At 39.1% G+C, this 21,420-nt stretch overlaps 1 protein-coding gene across 5 annotated transcripts in view; it reads right to left on the bottom strand.

Annotated features, from left to right (window-relative positions):
- Positions 1–17,215: 17,215 nt before the first annotated feature.
- The window catches only part of myh14 (myosin, heavy chain 14, non-muscle), a 72,711-nt gene continuing 68,506 nt past the window's right edge, over positions 17,216–21,420 (bottom strand). For 4 of the 5 annotated variants that reach the window (XM_060921953.1, XM_060921956.1, XM_060921955.1 and 1 more), the window contains 2 exons: positions 21,290–21,316; positions 17,216–20,649 (listed from right to left, as the gene is read on the bottom strand). In XM_060921953.1, coding sequence (XP_060777936.1) covers positions 20,445–20,649; positions 21,290–21,316 — 232 coding nt within the window. In that variant the 3' untranslated portion in view covers positions 17,216–20,444. The remainder of the gene's footprint in view (positions 20,650–21,289; positions 21,317–21,420) is intronic. The other variant, XM_060921954.1, reaches the window with a different exon arrangement.

The raw sequence follows: 21,420 nt of genomic DNA, 5'->3' as shown, positions 1-21,420 counted from the left end.
ATCTTCAGGCCCTTAGACGGCACTGCATCACATACAGGCATGCTTCTGTATTGGAAATCACAAAATGGGCTCAGGAATATTTTTAGAGAACATTATCTGTGAACACAATTCACTGTGCCATCCGCTGTTGCCAGCTAAAACTCTATAGTTCAAAGAAGAAGTCGTATCTAAACATGATCCAGAAGCGCAGACGTCTTCTCTGGGCCAAGGCTCATTTAAAATGGACTGTGGCAAAGTGGAAAACTGTTCTGTGGTCAGACGAATCAAAATGTGAAGTTCTTTATGGAAATCAGGGACGCCGTGTCATTCAGACTAAAGAGGAGAAGGACGACCCAAGTTGTTATCAGCGCTCAGTTCAGAAGCCTGCATCTCTGATGGTATGGGGTTGCATTAGTGCATGTGGCATGGGCAGCTTACACATCTGGAAAGACACCATCAATGCTGAAAGGTATATCCAGGTTCTAGAGCAACATATGCTCCCATCCAGATGACGTCTCTTTCAGGGAAGACCTTGCATTTTCCAACATGACAATGCCAAACCACATACTGCATCAATTACAGCATCATGGCTGCGTAGAAGAAGGGTCCGGGTGCTGAACTGGCCAGCCTGCAGTCCAGATCTTTCACCCATAGAAAACATTTGGCGCATCATAAAACGAAAGATACGACAAAAAAGACCTAAGACAGTTGAGCAACTACACGGAGTGCAGAATTATTAGGCAAGTTGTATTTTTGAGGATTAGTTTTATTACTGAACAACAACTATGTTCTCAATCAAACAGAAAGACTCATAAATATCAAAGCTGAATATGTATGGAAGTTAGAGTGGGGTGTTTTTAGTTTTGGCCATTTTAGGAGAATATGTATGTGTTCAGGTAACTTTCACTGTGCAGAATTATTAGGCAACTTAATAAAAACCAAATATGTAGCCATTTCACTTATTTATTTTCACCAGGTACACTGATATGACAACTCCAGATTTGCAAATAAACATATCTGACATTCAAACACAAAACAAAAACAAATCAGTGACCAATATAGCCACCCTTCTTCATGAGGACACTCAAAAGCCTTCCATCCATAGATTCTGTCAATTTCTTTATCTGTTCACGACCAACATTGTGTGCAGCAGCAACCACGGCCTCCCAGACGCTGTTCAGAGAGGTGTACTGTTTTCCCTCTTTGTAGACCTCACGTTTTATAATGGACCACAGGTTCTCTATGGGGTTTAGGTCAGGTGAACAAGGGGGCCATGTCATTATTTTTTTCACCTTTCAGACCTTTACTGGCTAGCCACGCAGTGGAGTATTTGGACGCATGAGATGGAGCATTATCCTGCATGAAAATCATGTTCTTCTTGAAAGATGCTGACTTTTTCCTATACCACTGCTTGAAGAAGGTTTCTTCCAGGAACTGGCAGTAGGTCTGGGAGTTGAGTTTGAGTCCATCCTCAACTCGAAAAGGTCCAACAAGCTCGTCTTTGATGATACCAGCCCATAGCAGTACTCCACCTCCACCTTGCTGGCGTCTGAGTTGGAGTGGAGCTCTGTGCCCATTACTGATCCAGCCACAGGCCCATCCATCTGGTCCATCAAGAGTCACTCTCATCTCATCAGACCACAGCACCTTAGAAAAATCAGTCTTAAGATATTTCTTGGCCCAGTCTTGACGTTTTATCTTGTGTGCCTTACTCAGTGGTGGTCGTTTTTCAGCCTTCCTTACCTTGGCCATGTCCCTCAGTATTGCACACCTTGTACTCTTTGACACTCCAGGAATGTTGCAACTCTGGAATATGGCAGAACTGGATGCTAATGGCTGCTTGTTAGCTTCACGCTTGATTTTCCGCAGATCATGTGCAGTTATTTTGCGCCTTTTTTTTCCCCACATGCTTCTTTCGACCCTGTTGACTATTTGCAATGAAACGCTTGATTGTTCGGTGATCACGTTTCAACATCTTCACAATTTCAAGAGTGCTGCATCCGTCTGCAAGACATCTCACAATTTTATACTTTTCAAAGTCTGTCAGATCTCTCTTCTGACCCATTTTGCCAGAGGAAAAGAGGGTGCCTAATAATTATGCACACCTGATATAGTGTGTTGATGTCATTAGACCACACCCCCTCTCATTACACAGATGCACAGCACCTGATATACTTAATTGGTAGTAGGCTTTCAAGCCTAAACAGCTTGGAGTGGGACAACATGCATTAAAAGGATGTTGTGGTCAAAATACTCACTTGCCTAATAATTCTGCACTCAGTGTAGAATCCTACATTAGACAAGAATGGGTTAACATTCCTATCCCTAAACTTGAGCAACTTGTCTCCTCAGTCCCCAGACGTTTACAGACTGTTGTAAAGAGAAAAGGGGATGTCTCACAGTGGTAAACATGGTCTTGTCCCAACTTTTTTGAGATGTGTTGTTGTCATGAAATTTAAAGTCATCTAATTTTTCTCTTTAAATGATACATTTTCTCAGTTTAAACATTTGATATGTCATCTATGTTCTATTCTGAATAAAATACGGAATTTTGAAACTTCCACATCATTGCATTCCGTTTTTATTTACAATTTGTACTTTGTCCCAACTTTTTTGGAATCGGGGTTGTATATCGTCTCTCATCTCATTATCTCTAGCCGCTTTATCCTTCTACAGGGTCGCAGGCAAGCTGGAGCCTATCCCAGCTGACTATGGGTGAAAGGTAGGGTACACCCTGGACAAGTCACCAGGTCATCACAGGGCTGACACATAGACACAGATAACCATTCACACTCACATTCACACCTACGGTCAATTTAGAGTCACCAGTTAACCTAACCTGCATGTCTTTTGACTGTGGGGGAAACCGGAGCACCCAGAGGAAACCCACGCGGACACGGGGAGAACATGCAAACTCCACATAGAAAGGCCCTCGCCGGCCACGGGGCTCGAACCCGGACCTTCTTGCTGTGAGGCGACAGCGCTAACCACTACACCACCGTGCCGCCATATATATATATATATCTGTGAGTGTTTAGTCTATGTCTATTTTCTTATCTAGAGTGTTTATACGTGTCTGTGAAAGTTTGTTCTTATGTTGTTTGCTAACTGCTTCACTAACCTTTAGGCCATGGCTTCCCTATATATAAATATAAATGTACATACCCTCTAATAATGCTGACATTCTGTATTTTAATTTCAGAGGTATTCCCATATTTAAAATTCAGTGTGCTGGAGTTAAAATTGATAAAAGTTATGAAACTGAGCTTTTGCTCCTTTTGGTTTCTCTTGCAGCGCCTCACCTGGTCATTATGTGTCAAGCTTATGTAGATATGGGAAACTTTCCAGTTTAAATAAATAAATAATAGCTAGCTAGCTAGCTAGCTAGATAGATAGATTCTGCTCACTCCACACATAGTGGAATATACGTAGGTCAGGATGAGCCATGAGTATTCTCCTGCCAATACACTGCACATCACCATGGACCTAAATGCAGAGGGAAGCTGTTTATTTACAACATGGACAGCTGAGTAGTTACATTATGCTGAATTGATGTAAAGCACAACAGCACCTTTGTTCCAGTAAATCCTCCAGCTTCCCCTGCAACCCTGATCAATAAGAGATATAAATAATGGATAGATGATCTACATCTGTTTATTTTCTCTCCTCCAATCTATTGCTCATTCCCTTGACTTATGACCCTGATCTCTCTGTCCAGCTCTGTTCCAGCTTGTTGGTTCATAACCTCATTTGTTTGACTGCTACATCTGACTGCATTTTATGAGATAAAGTTGGATCTCACATTAGTATCCTATTACTGTCCCTTGAGGTCATAATACATTTGCTAAGGTAACTTGGCACTTTTAAAATAATAATAATAATAATAATAATAATAATAATAATAAACACCTGATAAGTGGTATGAACATCAGCCCAAAACTGTCACAGATAAGGAAGATGTCACCATCCTCTGGGATATGCCTATCCACACTGATCGTGAAATCAAAGCAAACAGACCTGATATTATCATCAAAGACAAGAAAGAGAAGAAATGTTTAATAATTGATATGGCAGTACCATCAGATTGAAACACCTCTACAAAAGTCACCAAAAAGCTGTCAGAATATAAAGACCTGGAGACAGAGAAATATTGGATGTGGGGGATGGCAACTGAGACCTAGCCAGTTGTAATAGGAGCCCTAGGGCTTGTGAAAAATGGTATGGATAAATACATGACCAAAATTCCTGGAAGAAATGACATTCAAAAAATCCAGAAGACTGTCTTACTAGGATCAGCTCATATTCTGAGGAGAGTGCTTTCCAGTCCCTCAAGAGACCTCAGATCCATGGGTTGGACTCGGTCCCTGAGATAAAATAACAAAACAGAAGAAGGGGAAAAGAAAAAAAATAGGTGGCACAGTGGTTAGCATTGTTACCTCACAGCAAGAAGGTTCTGGGTTCAAACCCAGTGGCCAATGGGGGCCTTTCTGTGTGGAGTTTGCATGTTCTCCCTGTGTCTGCGTGGGTGTGCTCCGGTTTCCCCCACAGTCCAAAGACATGCAGGTTAGGTTAACTGGTGGCTCTAAATTGACCGTAGGTGTGAATGATTATTTGTCTCTATAAGTGTCAGCCCTGTGATGACCTGGTGACTTGTCCAGGGTGTACCCTGCCTCTTGCCCATAGTCACCTGGGATAGGCTCCAGCTTGCCTGCGACCCTGCACAGGATAAGCAGTTACAGATAATGGATGGATGGATGGAATAATAATAACACATTTTAATTACTTACTCTATACATCATGGCATGTAAACATTAAACATATTTATGTGATTCAGAGCTTTTGTATGTTCTTTATATCTTGGTTGAATTAAAATAAACTTGAACATAACATTAAAAAGTGGTTGAATCAGATTAAACCAATTAAAACCAAACAAGCAAGAAATTGTGATCCACCTGAACAACATTTTAATGAATAAAAAAGTGAAAAACAGAAGCACTGAATGTTTTGTTCAAAGCGTCATTCCAAACCTCACTAAAAAATGCCATGGTAGTGGTAAGAAAGAAAGCAAAAGCACAATAAATTACCCATACTTATTCATAGATCATTCCTCAGTAGTCTCTTATGTTGAATTTTTTCATACATAAAATTAACAATCCTGCTGTGCATCCGTGTTGAAATGCGAGGGCAATTTTGGCTGTAGCAACAGGAAGAGCTCTCAGCAAGGAGAATGTGTTAATGAGGCCTGGAAATTAAATTGATCAATTAAAAGCCTTGTTCGGCTCTTAACCGGTGGGCTTCTGTTTGCTAACACTTAACAAGCGGCCTTTGGTCCTTTTCACAATGCGTACAGAGTCCACACGACCAAAGCAGTTGACTCTTAGATAATTGCCCCGCTTTTCTTTCTTCACCTGTCTATAGTCACTTCCTACTCTCTTTTCAGCAATGTCTTGCCATCCTTAATTTGAAAGGATGATGAAAAGCCTCCTTTTAAGTCTTTTCTTCGGCATTCTCAATGCCACTGCACCTCACACTCATTCTTTCTCCCTCCCTCCCTCCCTCCCTCCCTCATTATGTAAGGGCGTGTTTATATATGGCCATGGAAGTAACAGCATCGTTTCTGATTCCATCTATTTTTCACTGTTACCAGACAGAGCTGACAAATGCTTGGGACAGGTGAGTAAAGAGATTAGGGTTATTTGAGCTTAATTATATATTATTTATTTAAATGGCAAATAAGACCGAGGAGCTTTGTGTGGCTTCTGTTTATTGGGATGTTCTTCAGTAAGTTTAGAGAATTTAAATATAGAGAATGTATCTGATGGACTGATGGGTGGATTAACTGTCTGTAGGCATAATGCTCTTGTTCTGCTACTGCTATGTTCTTGATGATGGTGATGATTATTTGATGCTTAGATCTGCACAAAGACTGTTTGTGTTGTTTGCAACATATCTACATTTTAGATATGAAAAATCTAAATACGATATATTTCAAATCACTGTAATATAAAGTTTAAAGGAAAATGTGATTAGAATGCAAAGAAACTATATTCAAGACAAATCTGGTGTTGAACATTTGCAACTGAATGACAATTTTTAAATATTTTTAAGTTGTAACTTTAAATTACATTACAGGCATTTAACAGACACTCTTATCCAGAGCAACATACGAGTACACACACAAACACACACACACCCAGTGCCGAGGGAGCAGTTGATGGTGAGGTGTCTTGCTCAAGGGCACTTCAGAAATGGATTTTTCCTGCTGGTCCAGTAAATTGAACCAGCGACCCTTTACCAAGGCTGCTTCTCTAACCTTTAGACCATGGCTGACATTTGCAACTGACATTTGCAAATTGATAAGACTTTTGTAGCTGCATTTTATGAGTCCATATTTTCAGTGAACTAAGATGTAGCTGTTTGAGATAATATCCTCTAATCTCATGCATTAAAAAAATTAAATGTGTAAAAACAGGAAAAATCTATTTAATCTTGTTCTCCTCTTCTCTAAGAAATGCATCCATCCAGCACCATATCCTGTGAACCAGGGCTAGAACAAGGAGTGCCATGGGGTCGTGACCTTGTTACCTTTATGACATCAGCAGCTGGCTACATGATGCGGACTTTACAAAAGCCACAGAAGAACAAGCCATCCAAACGGCAGGTCAACCACCGCAGGTTTCTGCACAACATGATCCAGAGGTACTGTATATCAGGAAAAGAGAATTCAATTTTTAAAAAATTTTGAGCAAATTCTCGTTTTCTTTAACAACATTTGCTCATTTAAATTTTCTTAGGAAATTTGTAGAAATAGAAGCAGCCAATCATCAGCTGGCATCAGCTCTTTTTTCAGTGGACACAGAATCACAACGACAATCAGAAGTAAAGTCGACTCACAAACATGGATCTGAAGAAAACTTGAAAAAAGGTTTTAAAAAATTATATAATGACAGTAGATCTGGTAGCAATTCTGATGGTCAGGATTTTTCTTGCTGTATCTTGGATCTGGTTTATGATGAAGTCTTGTAATCCCTGTTTCTTTGCAGCCACTGCTGTCTATGGTGAAGCAGAAACAAAGCACCTGGATGAAGACAATGACACCAGAACTTTAGACAGTCTTGTGACGAATGTTAATAAAAGCTCATTGAAGAGCAAATCTCAGAATAAGCTGAACAATGGAAAAGTCAAGCACATAGGGGAAGATGGGGAGCAGGTAGAACATAGCAGCGAGAACTCACCACAAGACTTTACCAGTGACAAGGAACCAATTCAGTGTGCCTTGGCTGATTTGAGTGACTTGACACCAATTACCAACATCCTTCTGGAAGACAGTGTATTTAGCTCACTTGAAAGTATTGAAAGACTAACAGAGAATTCACATGTTCAGATCCCGAATTCACCTGATGAAGAACAACAACAATTAGGGCTGACATTGTTTGATCTATCACCCACTTCACCAGTGTCTCCTTTGTCTTTGAATTCATGTAATTTTGAGCTACAAACACAACCAGACAATGACCACACCTCCCATATTCCGTACATTGAAGAGAGTCTACAGATGGATATAATGGAGAATCTTGAAGTGCTAGACTCGGAAGAGTATTTGCAACAGTTTGATCAAATGGACATGGCTGTAGTTTGGGACATCCACAATGAACAGGACCTGAGCTGTTTTCAAGATAGCCTTCCATTCCTTAACACTTCACATACAGACTTTGCCATGGATAAGCAAGCAGCCTGTGGTGATGGAGATATTTGTGGAGGACTGCAGCAGATTACCACACTGCTCGAAAATTCTGTAAAGAACATGAATGTAGAGGACGAATTAAGAAGTAACGGTCTAGCACATGGTAGCTCCAGTGGCCACCACAATCAAGCAAGACAAACTAGAGCAACAGTGGAGTGCTACATAAATCAGCCTGAAATAATTACAGCAGCAAACAAGGAAGGTCAGTACTCAACCAGAGGTACACGGACTGTCTCCGAGCAGGGTAACATTTCAAGTCATATTTTGCAAGAACTTAAACATGACCCGTTAGACCAGACCCAGACTGAAAACTGGGAGAAACATCTCAGTTACTACCCTCATGCACCAAGTGAGGTAAAAGATCCTCATTATACATGGACAGATGAAGAAAAGAAAATGATTGGATCAGGACCTACACTAAATCCAACCTTGCTCCATTCCAATCCTGTAAACTCACTCACCTCTTCAACAGGACACTGCTATGCCTTTGACATTCCACTGCAAGTCAATAGCAACTGCATCGGAGACTCATGTTCCTTTTCAAATTATGGAGGTAATCAGTGTGTTCTGAGTTTTGATGGTGTGGCTCAGTCTTTTCCTGCCCCTTATCAAAATCCACACCCTCATTCGGTTTCAACTCCACCACTGAATGATGACTGGCTATTCAGCAACATAGTAACAGAGGTGGACTTTACCAATATGGTTAGATCACATGTACATACCTACTGTTGTCGGACCTATGAGAAATCAAACTTCATTAATATTTAGCACTCTGGATGAGTAATCATACAACAAGCTCAATTAAAAACTAAAAATATCCTTTATGAAAAGCACTCTAAAAACTGGACAAACTCAGAGATGTTTTAATTACTTGTCTCAAAGGGTGTGTTTTATTTATATATATATATATATATATATATATATATATATATATATATATATATATATATATATAAGGACACAAGCGTTTTACTGGGAGATACACCACTCATTTTTCATATGAGCTACATTTGGGATATGAAGATCCAAAACCATGACATATTTCTCAATATCCTCACTCATGAAGAAATCAACGAATTGTTTTGATAAATTTGGGTACTTTTTGTTTGTGAATGTGTCGATATAATAAAAAGAAAATTACATGTTGTCTTGAAGATATGAAATTTATATTCTCATGTTGAAAAACTTGCATTTTTCATACGAAATACATTGTGGATCTGAGTGACATATTTTCTGATATTTCACTCCAATGATGTCACTCTCAGTGTCTTCCCGCTGACTAGATGCATGTTGTCAAAATGGCGAACTGGTTCAAAATTAAAATTCTTTTGATTAACTTGCATATTTTTTGTGGTTGTATCCATATAATATAAATAACATTACATGGTTGCACAAAGATATGACGTTTATCTCCTCATGCTGAGAAATATATATACATTCACCACTCGAAGATCAACTTCATATCTTCGTGCGACCGTGTAATATCCTCTATTTTTTCTGTCCACATTCACTGGATATGAGCAATCGCGTGCTCTGATTGGCTACTCTACCACTAGGATATCAGCTCATACACCCTGAGGAGAGAAAAACAAAATGGCGGAGTGCATCAAGTCAGATATATCACCTTATTATCAAGTATTTAAAAGAAACAGAAATAGCTAAAAGAATATAATCCCCCCCCCAATATCTCCTGTTCCACACTCCAGCCCAATCAGTGGTGGTAATGCACCATTAAGTTGGTTTGCCAACCACCAAAAAACCCTCAAGAAGAAGAAGAAAATGGCGGAGCATATTACTGAACCAACCAAAGACGAAATAAAAACTCTACTCAAAAATAAAACGCCCCAAAATACAAAAAAAGCAACAAAATATGGAATAAAAGAATTTGATGGTAAGAACGTATCTTTTTTATTTTTCAAGAATTATTATTATAGCATTTTTCACAAATTGCTCCTGTCATTTCGCTGGTTTGTTTACATTCTAAGCAGAAATTATTTTGTTGGATGTTTTGTACAAAGTGTTTATTTATCGAATTTGCAAAAAATAAAAATATAAATGCTCTGTTTCCCAAAATCCAGTGAATGTGGAGAGAATAAAACAGTTATTCCACTCAATCTCGTCATACATGGCTTATAACCAACTCAGTGTGTATCAGCTCATGTATGACTCGATTTCATGGAACAACTGTTAAATATATATTGCATAAAATATGCAGATACAGACAGATAACAAATTAAAGGAAAAACTGACATGAAGTGTCTCAGTAATATGTTGAAGCACCATGAGTCAGTAGAACAGCATCAATGCACCTTGATTCAACACATCAACAACAAGGGCGCTGCTCTTGTGGCGACTGGCAGCAAGTGTTCGCATTTGTTTGTGCTGTTTGCATCTCGTTTTTGTTCCCAAATGAGTATGTAATTTTATTTCTGAGTGTTTACGCGCGCACTACAAACTTTATAATGGATATATTTCCTCTATTACTCCTGACAAGCTTACTAACATCGTACAGGGTTTGTTTATCAAGCCCGACAGGATTCAATACACAGGGGACTTTCTCCTGGGATTGAGATCAAACAATTATCTGTTGGATCGGGATGTAATCCGGCAACACAGTCGAGGTGAATGGGATCCCTTTGAACTGTTCGCTGATGTTAATGTGCCAAATCAAAGTTTTAAAAGTGCGTTAACTAAAAGAATCAGGAAGCATGGGAAAAGGGGCGGCATGCGGCGGCGACTACGCAAATTAATTAAGAAGAAGCGCCTTCCACTACCTTCAATTGTTCTGGCAAATGTCCAATCTTTGAAAAATAAGACCGACAAGCTGCAAGCGTGTGTTTCCTCAATGCATGAGTTTAGGGACGCTTGTGTACTGGTTTTTACAGAGTCATGGCTGACTGATACAGACTCGGATTCTTCTGTTTGCATTGATGGATTTGGTGCTCCAGTTCGATTGGACCGTGACCCGGGGAGGACGGGGAAGTTGCACGGTGGTGGTGTCTGTCTGTACATCAACCCTGATTGGTGCAATAATGTCACTGTGCGTGAACGGATATGTTTACCGGATATTGAGCTGTTGTCTGTGTCTGTCAGGCCTTACTATCTACCTCGGGAATTCCCCCAAATATTTTTAACAGTGGTATACATCCATCCCAAAGCGAACAGTAACACAGCAATTGATGTCATCTTTTCTGTTCATCAAAAACTCCAATCCATCTCTCCTGATGCCCCGTGCCTCTTCTTGGGTGATTTTAATCATGTCAATTGCAAGAAGACATTGAGTAGTTTCACCCAATATGTTACCTGCCCCACTAGGGGTAATAAGATGTTGGATCTCTGCTACGGCTCCATCAAGGGAGCTTATAAGTCTGTTGCAGGTCCTGCCCTTGGCTGCTCCGACCATAATGTGGTGCATCTTATACCCACATACGGGGCTATGCTGCGTAGAGACAAAGTGAGGGCACGTGAGGTTCAGGTGTGGAGTGAAGATAGCACTTTGGCCCTGCAGGGCTGTTTTGACTGTACTGACTGGTCTATCTTTCAGGATTCATCCAATAGTATTGATGAACTGACAGACACTGTATGCAGTTATATCTCTTTTTGTGTGGAAAGCGTAATACCAACTAAAACCATTGTTTCCTACCCCAATAACAAACCTTGGATTTCCAAAGAATTAAAAAAGCTGTTAAGGGAAAAAAAGGTCTGTTTTTAAAAGTGGTGATAAAATCGCATATTCTGAAATAAGGAAGGTTGTGCGGGCCGAAATAGCCAAAGCTAAACGTAAATATAAAACTAAGATTGAGTCAAAGTTTAATGAGTCTGACCTCAGATCTGTATGGAATGGCATGAAACTTATGACAGGCCTAAACAACAGCTGCAATAGTAATACTGTGTTTTTAAAAGGTTTTGCTTCTGATGTGCAGCTGGCAGATGAATTCTCATCTCATCTCATTATCTCTAGCCGCTTTATCCTTCTACAGGGTCGCAGGCAAGCTGGAGCCTATCCCAGCTGACTACGGGCGAAAGGCGGGGTACACCCTGGACAAGTCGCCAGGTCATCACAGGGCTGACACATAGACACAGACAACCATTCACACTCACATTCACACCTACGCTCAATTTAGAGTCACCAGTTAACCTAACCTGCATGTCTTTGGACTGTGGGGGAAACCGGAGCACCCGGAGGAAACCCACGCGGACACGGGGAGAACATGCAAACTCCACACAGAAAGGCCCTCGCCGGCCCCGGGGCTCGAACCCAGGACCTTCTTGCTGTGAGGCGACAGCGCTAACCACTACACCACCGTGCCGCCCGCAGATGAATTAAATAATTTTTATTTGAAATTTTCGAATGATGATTTTAATGATAAAATCATAGACATGCGGGAAAGGGTCAGAGACACGTCTGCTTTTAGTATTGATGTTGCTGCAGTCGAAAAGCTGTTCAAGCATACCAAAATAAGAAAAAGCCCTGGCCCAGATAACATTAGTGGCCGCGTGCTTAGGTCTTGTGCAGGACAGTTGAGCAAAATTTTTCAATTTATTTTCACCCTATCCCTTCAGATGCAAGCTATTCCAAAAATTTGGAAACATGCCACTGTTATCCCTTTAGCTAAGTGTAGTCACCCCAAAGTTCTCAATGACTTTAGACCAGTGGCTCTCACCTCACTGGTGATGAAGTCATTTGAGAAACTGGTTAAGTGGGAATTAATGAAATGGGTGGAGCAACAGCTAGATCCTCTCCAGTTTGCTTATAGGGCTGACAGAGGTGTGGAGGATGCTATCCTAACATTGTTAAACTTCCTCTACCACCATCTGGAGGTGCCTAAGACCCATGTCAGGCTTCTTTTTATTGACTTTTCATCAGCATTCAACACCATTCAGCCTTATTTGCTGGCTGAAAAACTCCAAACCCACTTTAACCTTGAGTCTAACCTCATAGGTTGGATAGTTGATTTTTTTGGCAGAGCGGACACAGTGTGTAAAAGTTAATGGTGCCCTCTCCTCCATGCAAGTTTCACGTACTGGCTCACCTCAGGGCTGTGTGCTCTCCCCCCTTCTCTTCCTGCTACACTCTCAAAAGAGATGTGTTAAAAACAACACATATTTAACACATCAGCGTGTTTATATAAGGACAACACAGTTTGTGTTAATAAATGTGTTGAACTATTTAACACACTAGTGTGTTAAAACAACACAGTTTGTGTTTTATTTATTTATTTAAATAAATAAATAAAACACAAACTGTGTTGTTTTAACACACTAGTGTGTTAAATAGTTCAACACATTTATTAACACAAACTGTGTTGTCCTTATATAAACACGCTGATGTGTTAAATATGTGTTGTTTTTAACACATCTCTTTTGAGAGTGTATATACAAATGATTGCAGGAGTAATTATGTGAATAGACATTTTTTGAAGTTTGCTGATGACACAGTCATAGTTAGCCTTTTAAACAATGATGAGAAGGGACATGGTTCTGTTGTTGATGATTTTATTGCTTGGTGTAAAGAGTCTTATTTATCTATTAATGTAGCCAAGACCAAAGATATGATAATTGATTTCCGCAGGTCTCAGAAATCTTTTACACATACTGTTATTCAAAACGAAAATGTTGATGTTGTCACAGAATACAGATACTTGGGAACCATTCTTGACAACAAATTGCCATTTGAGAGTAACACTGATGCTATGTGTAAAAAGGCCCAACAGCGGCTTTTCTTTTTAAGGAAGATGAAGTCTTTTAATGAGTGTAGGACCTTGATGACTTTATTTTATCAAAGTTTTATTGAATCTGTTTTGTCCTTTTGTATTGTTGTGTGGTATGGTGGTCTGCCACTGGCCAGTAAGGGCAGGTTATCAAAGCTAGTTAATGTGGCAGCAAAGGTGGTTGGGGTTCATCTTACTCAGCTGCAAGATGTGTATGTAAAACGGGTCATGAGTAAGGCACAACAAATTCTAAAATACCCCGACCACCTGCTTCTTGGGGAATTTAGTTTGCTCCCTTCAGGCCGCCGTTTTAGAATTCCTGCTGTAAGGATAAGGCATGCCAGAGATTCTTTTATTTTAGTGGCTATTAGGACCCTTAATTCATTAAGGGACACCTAATTTTTTTTTCCTCCTATTTTTTCTGTAGTTACTGTTATTGTCATTGTTTAGTGGCAATAACTAACAGTGACAATTATGGGTTGGATGGGGTGTGTGGGCTGGTGGGTATATCTAATGTGTTTGTGTGTAAATATATTTATGAATGTGTCTGTGTGGTCCATGTTTTCTTAACTCATGTTCTCTGAATACCTGCTGCACACCAAATTTCCTTTTTTAAAGGATAATAAATCTGAAACTTGAACTTGAAACTCTCTGGAGCTGTACTGGAGGGATGAACACCATTCTTCCAAAAGATATTTCCTCAACTGGTGTTTTGATGATGGTGGAGGAGATCACTGTCTAACATGTCAGTCCAAAATCTTCCATAGGTCTTCAACTGGATTATAAGATCTGGTGACTGTAAAGGCCATAGCATATGATTTACATCATTTTCATACTCATCAAACCATGGAGTGAGCCCTCATACCGTGTGGACAGGGATAGTGTCATCCTGGAAGAGACCACTTCCATTAGGATAGAAGTGTTGATCAATCATAGCTGTCAAAACTGTACTGATTTGCAGTGACATCCATTGAAGCAGAAAAGTGGATCCAAACCATGCCAACAAAATGCTCCCCACAGCATTAACAGAGTCATTGGTTTTTCCTTTAATTTGTTATCTGTCTGTACCGTATGTTAATTTCTCTCAGCAGTCATACATTCATTACAGTGGTGCTTGAAAGTTTGTGAACCCTTGAGAATTTTCTATATTTCTGCATAAATATGGCCTAAAACATCATCAGATTTTCACACAAGTCCTAAAAGTAGATAAAGAGAACCCAGTTAAACAAATGAGAGAAAAATGTTATACTTGGTCATTTATTTATTGAGGAAAATGATCCAATATTACATATCTGTGAGTGGCAAAAGTATGTGAACCTTGAGGATTAGCAGTTAATTTGAAGGTGAAATTAGAGTCAGGTGTTTTCAATCAATGGGATGACAATCAGGTGTGAGTGGGCACCCTGTTTTATTTAAAGAACAGGGATCTATCAAAGTCTGATCTTCACAACACATGTTTGTGGAAGTGTATCATGGCACAACCAAAGGAGGTTTCTGAGGACCTCAGAAAAAGTGGTTGATGCTCATCAGGCTGGAAAAGGTTACAAAACCAACTCTAAAGGGTTTGGACTCCACCAATCCACAGTCAGACAGATTGTGTAGAAATGGAGGAAATTCAAGACCATTATTACCCTCCCCAGGAGTGATTGACCAACAAAGATCACTCCAAGAGCAAGGCATGTAATAGTAGGCGAGGTCACAAAGGACCCCAGGGTAACTTCTAAGCAACTGAAGGCCTCTCTCACATTGACTAATGTTAATGTTCATGAGTCCACCATCAGGAGAACACTGAACAACAATGGTGTGCATGGCAGGGTTGCAAGGAGAAAGCCACTGCTCTCCAAAACCAACATTGCTGTTTGTCTGCAGTTTGCTAAAGATCACATGGACAAGCCAGAAGGCTATTGGAAAAAATGTTTTGTGGATGGATAAGACCAAAATATAACTTTTTGGTTTAAATGAGAAGCATTATGTTTGGAGAAAGGAAAACACTGGATTCCAGCATAAGAACCTTATCCCATCTGTGAAACATGGTGGTGGTAGTATCATGGTTTGGGCCTGTTTTGCTGCATCTGGGCCAGGACGGCTTGCCATCATTGATGGAACAATGAATTCTGAATTATAGCAGCAAATTCTAAAGGAAAATGTCAGGACATCTGTCCATGAACTGAATCTCAAGAGAAGGTGGGTCATGCAGCAAGACAATGACCCTAAGCACACAAGTCATTCTACCAAAGAATGGTTAAAGAAGAATAAAGTTAATGTTTTGGAATGGCCAAGTCAAAGTCCTGACCTTAATCCAATTGAAATGTTGTGGAAGGACCTGAAGTGAGCAGTTCATGTGAGGAAACCCAGCAACATCCCAGAGTTGAAGCTGTTCTGTATGGAGGAATGGGCTAAAATTCCTCCAAGCCGGTGTGCAGGACTGATCAACAGTTACCGGAAACGTTTAGTTGCAGTTATTGCTGCACAAGGGGGTCATACCAGATACTGAATAAATAAATGACTAAGGATAATATTTTTGTCTCATTTGTTTAACTGGGTTCTCTTTATCTACTTTTAGGACTTGTGTGAAAATCCCATTGATTGAAAACACCTGACTCTAATTTCACCTTCAAATTGACTGCTAATCCTAGAGGTTCACATACTTTTGCCACTCACAGATATGTAATATTGGATCATTTTCCTCAATAAATAAATGACCAAGTATAATATTTTTGTCTCGTTTGTTTAACCGGGTTCTCTTTATCTACTTTTAGGACTTGTGTGAAAATCTGATGATGTTTTAGGTCATATTTATGCAGAAATATAGAAAATTCTAAAGGGTTCACAAACTTTCAAGCACCACTGTATATGGCCAAAACTTTGTGGACGCCTGAATCACATCCATATGTGCTTTTTGAACAATTCCATAGCAGATTTATTCCCACTTTGCTGGTATAATCACCTCCTCTCTTCTGGGAAGGCTTTCTACTTGATTTTGGAGTGTAGCTGTGAGGATTTGCCCATTCAGACACAGGAGCATTAATGAGGTTGGGCATTGATGTCAGATGAGGAGGCTTGGTGTGCAGTTCCGGTTCATCTCAAAGGTGTTCAGTGGGGTAGAGGTCAGAGCCAGGCCACTCGACACTTCACCCTTTGCCAACCATTCCTTTATGGACCTTGCTTTATGCACATGTGGGAACAGATTTGGGCTTGACCTTTTAGTTCAGGGAAATTGCATTGGTAATGGCCAGTTGTAGCAGCCAGGTGTCAACAAACTTCTGGTCATATAGTGAATCATAAATACATTCTTTTTATTTTGTATCATAACTATTGCTGTGGGCGGCATGGTGGCGTAGTGGTTAGCGCTGTCGCCTCACAGCAAGAAGGTCCGGGTTCGAGCCCCGTGGCCGGCGAGGGCCTTTCTGTGCGGAGTTTGTATGTTCTCCCCGTGTCCGTGTGGGTTTCCTCCGGGTGCTCCGGTTTCCCCCACAGTTCAAAGACATGCAGGTTAGGTTAACTGGTGACTCTAAATTGACCGTAGGTGTGAATGTGAGTGTGAATGGTTGTCTGTGTCTATGTGTCAGCCCTGTGATGACCTGGCGACTTGTCCAGGGTGTACCCCGCCTTTCACCCGTAGTCAGCTGGGATAGGCTCCAGCTTGCCTGCGACCCTGTAGAACAGGATAAAGCGGCTAGAGATAATGAGATGAGATGAATATGTTCTACCATATTTAAAATGGTAGAATGATCCACATATGTCAAAACCAATAACACACAGTACATTAAAATTCACCCCAGTTGAGATTTTATTCATATAGCCAAACAAAACAAAACAAAAAACAAATAAATAATAGTTCAAAAGTTCCACAGAGGCACAAAACAAGATGTCTGAGACTGTACCATCTCCACCATAGAGAAGTCCAAACGATATTTTGCTGTTCCTTTATCCACTATTAGATGCTCTTTTGTAAGTTGTAGCCTAGAGTGTTATTTTTTCTTGACAACAACAACGATAATAATAATAATAATCGAAAACAAATAAAGTTTAAATTTAAAAAGTTACATTTTAATTGAGGAGTTTCTGAAGGGTCAAAATGTTTGTTTTTTAACATTACAGTTTTCCATATCAAATCCAGGAGAATGCTACATGTAGGCTCAATGTTACATGTAGAATAAATATTAAGGTCCACTTACATATGAAGGCCAAGAGCATCTTTAAAGTACTTTTCAAGAATGTAATTTCATTTTTCTAATTATAATAAGCAAAACCTGAAAGCCTGTCTATACATCCTTTGAGTTTAAAATGATAAAGTGACTATAAATCAACTGGGACAAAACGACATGGCTAAATTATGCCAACATTTATTATGAGGGTAGATTTATCAGTCAAAATATTCTCCCATAATACTGATGAGAATATATCATGAACAGTGTCAGCGAAACATGATTGCCAGTGTGGGTCCTGAACAATATGTAGTGCCGGTAAACATGTTGTACCTGTAGTTCACCAGCCTTTACAGCACCAGTGCATCTAAATTACTGTTATTGCACAAAGAAACAGCTTTAGCAAACAACACAGAGCAGGCGGGCAAACAGGCCAACCTTACACATCTTAATTTTCACAACATAGTATGTCTAATAAATTAAAGGTACAAGATTCCAGTGGATTGTTTGGTCCTAAACCTAAAACCATTTTTGTGAACAAATATGAATTTCATTTAAATACATTAAACAACTAACACTTGTAAAACTGTAACAGTGTCATAACATTTTTATTCTGATTAGCTGACATTCGCAAAAGGAAAGAATTGGTCAGAAGTGTCTAAAATGAAATTTGGAAATAAAATTACAAGAGCAGCTTTGTATTTGAGGTGAATATAATAGACATTACACTAAAGGAAAGGTCTTGTCTTTGTTCAACAGACCTCTTAAAGAAGACTTTCAGCAGAGTCTTCTGTGTGGTTTAATGCACTTCATAGTTAAAGTTACTAACTGTACTGTGACATTAAAGCACATAAAAATAATCAGGAAAAACAACTTATAAGGCTCTGTCACGTAGGTACCATCTTTTCTCACATTAAGATCTTGGACTAAAAACGTTTAGACCCTCACTTTCATCAAACAGCTACAAGAGACTTCATAAAAATGTGATCTAACGTGCAATTCCTCATCCTTGGTGCAGGGGAAAAAATGAGGATGAAACTCTAGGAAATAACTAGGTCCTGGGTTTTGAAACTGCCACTGAGCTTCACTTTAAATTACATATACGTTCTACCTATCTATCTAACTACTTATGTTAATATCCCTTTTTTCACCCCTATGCCATCAATTTGGTAAAACATAAAGCTCTTTTCCATAAATGTTTTACACAACTTGTTATGAAAAGAAATTTCATACTGACAAACCCATTTTGTAAAATGGCATAATGCACAGGATGACCACTTGTTCAAGTTTTTTTTTTTTTAATCTGCAATGACAACATCTTTTCTTTGCTACCACTCTAAATTTAGTATATTTGTTTTTTAAAATGCACGTAATTGTACACAGTGTTCTCCCTCAGGATCTCTGTCTGCATTTAATATTACACTGCAAAGTATAAGCAACATAACATTCAGAACATAAATAAATATAATAATGAGAATAGATAGACTGACAAATATTACAGTTAAGCAGACTAAAACTGGGAGTGATATGATGTAAGAAGTACTTAAAAAAACCTCATTTAACTGCTCACAGTCTACATAACACAGGAACTCGCTTCAGAACTGACCATCTCAAAAACAAAATAAAACAAAACGCAAGGTCAGTGTTTAAGATACTCAGGACCAGGATGTAATATGAAATTTGACAAAAAATAAAAAATAAATAAATACTTAAAAAAAAAAAAAAGCCCCACCCTTGCTACCCAGAAGTGTTGAATATTACCCATGATGATCTAGCATGATTTCATATTGTACTTTTGGAAAACAGTTTTTAAAATTAATCTTGTGTTTTTTATACAACATTTGGAAAAGTCTTTCACATTTCCAGGACCATTTGAGCCAATGAGAACTACCACTGAATTATTACTTCTACTTCTAATATTCATGAATTTTATCAAAGTGAATTCATAAATGTCATCTTATTTACTGCGTTCAAATGTTTTAATTTTTGTCCTACATGATTCTGTTTTTGGATTATAAATTTGCATTATCATCTTACTGTTCCTGTGTTTATACCAAAAATGTCAAAGCTCGCATGCCTGGTTCATACTTGTAAATATTTCACAGTAAATCATTTTCTCTCTTTCACTATCTTGTTGATATGAAAATGTCTGACTCACATGAATAAAATCATCCTTACCAAATCACATTTGATTAAAAAAAAGACTAATTTGTCTATTATAACAATTTGAAGTTGATACCAAATGATATCAAAGACAAATACTGTTTTATTAAAAATTTCAATTCCAAATCCCGAAAATCAATTTCAGCTCAAGTGAGAGAGAGAAAGCCTGAAAATAATACTGAAGATTAATCATTCATGCAAGCATAGCCAATGAGAGTTTGTCTTATCATGGTTCTGCATTTGAAGAATGTCTGTTTTTTTTTTTCTTCTCTGAGATTGCCATCATAAACATGTAGATTGCCCTTAAATACATGGCTTATGGTTGACTGAAAAAGCACATAGGGTTTGTGCAGCTATCTTATCTCACAATAAACTCATCTGAGACCTCTGAATCATGAGGTTATGTTGCCACATTATGCCTGATATACATTGCACTGATATGTGGCTTCTCTGATATACTTTAATGCTATTTTTTTCCCTTAGAATGTTAGGAAAAGTAGCAGGATTTCCACTTGTTCAATGTCAGCATATGACTGATTTCAGTAGGACTAATATTATTTCCTCTGTGAACGCTCATGTGCATCTTCGATATAGTAACTTCCACCTTAGCTGCAGAGGTATAGTCAATACAGTGTGCGCTGTCAGTTTATAGATTAGTCTGTTTGTCTATTCCTTCTATCATTCACCTATCACTCCCCATCATTCTCCCCTCTGGTCGCTTGCATCTGTGAGGCTGTATGGGGGAGGTGGACCCAGGCCACTATCGGAGGGCACAGGAGTTCCTGGAAGGCCACTAGATGGCGTAGGTGAGGCAGGAGGATCTTCAGAGTCCGAGTTCTCCTGAGAGAGGTCATCTACCAGAGCTCTCCGACCTCCACGTACAGACAGAGGGAGTGGAGCACGTCTGAGAGAGAGAGAGAGAGAGAGAGAGAGAGAGAGAGAGATATCAAGGAGAGAACGGATATGCAAAATGAGAATGGATACTGGTTAACGATTTTAGATAATCCATAATCTCTACAATCTAGAAAGAAAATTACATGTGATTACTGCAGGAAATCAGTGTTTACAAGCACTTCAGTTGTCCAATAAAGGGAGACTGAGTCTACATGAGCCACTCAGTAAACAGATTTCAATCAATGCCACTAATGAACAAAGCCAAGACCTCACTCTAGGTAATTTAATACACTATAATAAAAATAATAACTAAAGTAAAAATAGCCATCCAAAACTCAACAGAGACAAACTTCCCCCCTTAAAGTTTTCACACTTGTGCATGTGTAAAAAAATTAAAAATAAATAAAAATTAAAAAATTAAAAAGGTAGATGATCAACTAATTAAAAATCTAAGTCCAGGTAACTGAAATTCCAGATTTCCTGCAATATTTGAAAAATCAGATTCCAGCTGAAATGACTGGATTTTTAGTGTGAACAAAATGCAATCAATGTTGTGAGCAAAGGATCATTTTCAAGGAAAGGTAGTGATAAAAAGCACACAGACTCTAAACAGGCACATGTCCATACAGACACACACAATAAAAACCTACTTGGTGCCTTTGGGTTGTTCTGTGCTGCTGAGTGGGTGTAGGAGTCAAATACACATATACACAAAAGGACACACACAAATGCAAATATGTTAGACATGAACAAAAGGGTATATACATGCATATGCAAATAT

The sequence above is a fragment of the Neoarius graeffei genome, chromosome 5 (assembly GCF_027579695.1).
Source record: "Neoarius graeffei isolate fNeoGra1 chromosome 5, fNeoGra1.pri, whole genome shotgun sequence".
Classification (NCBI taxonomy): Eukaryota; Metazoa; Chordata; class Actinopteri; order Siluriformes; family Ariidae; genus Neoarius; species Neoarius graeffei.
This window is presented reverse-complemented; position numbering and strand designations above follow the sequence as displayed.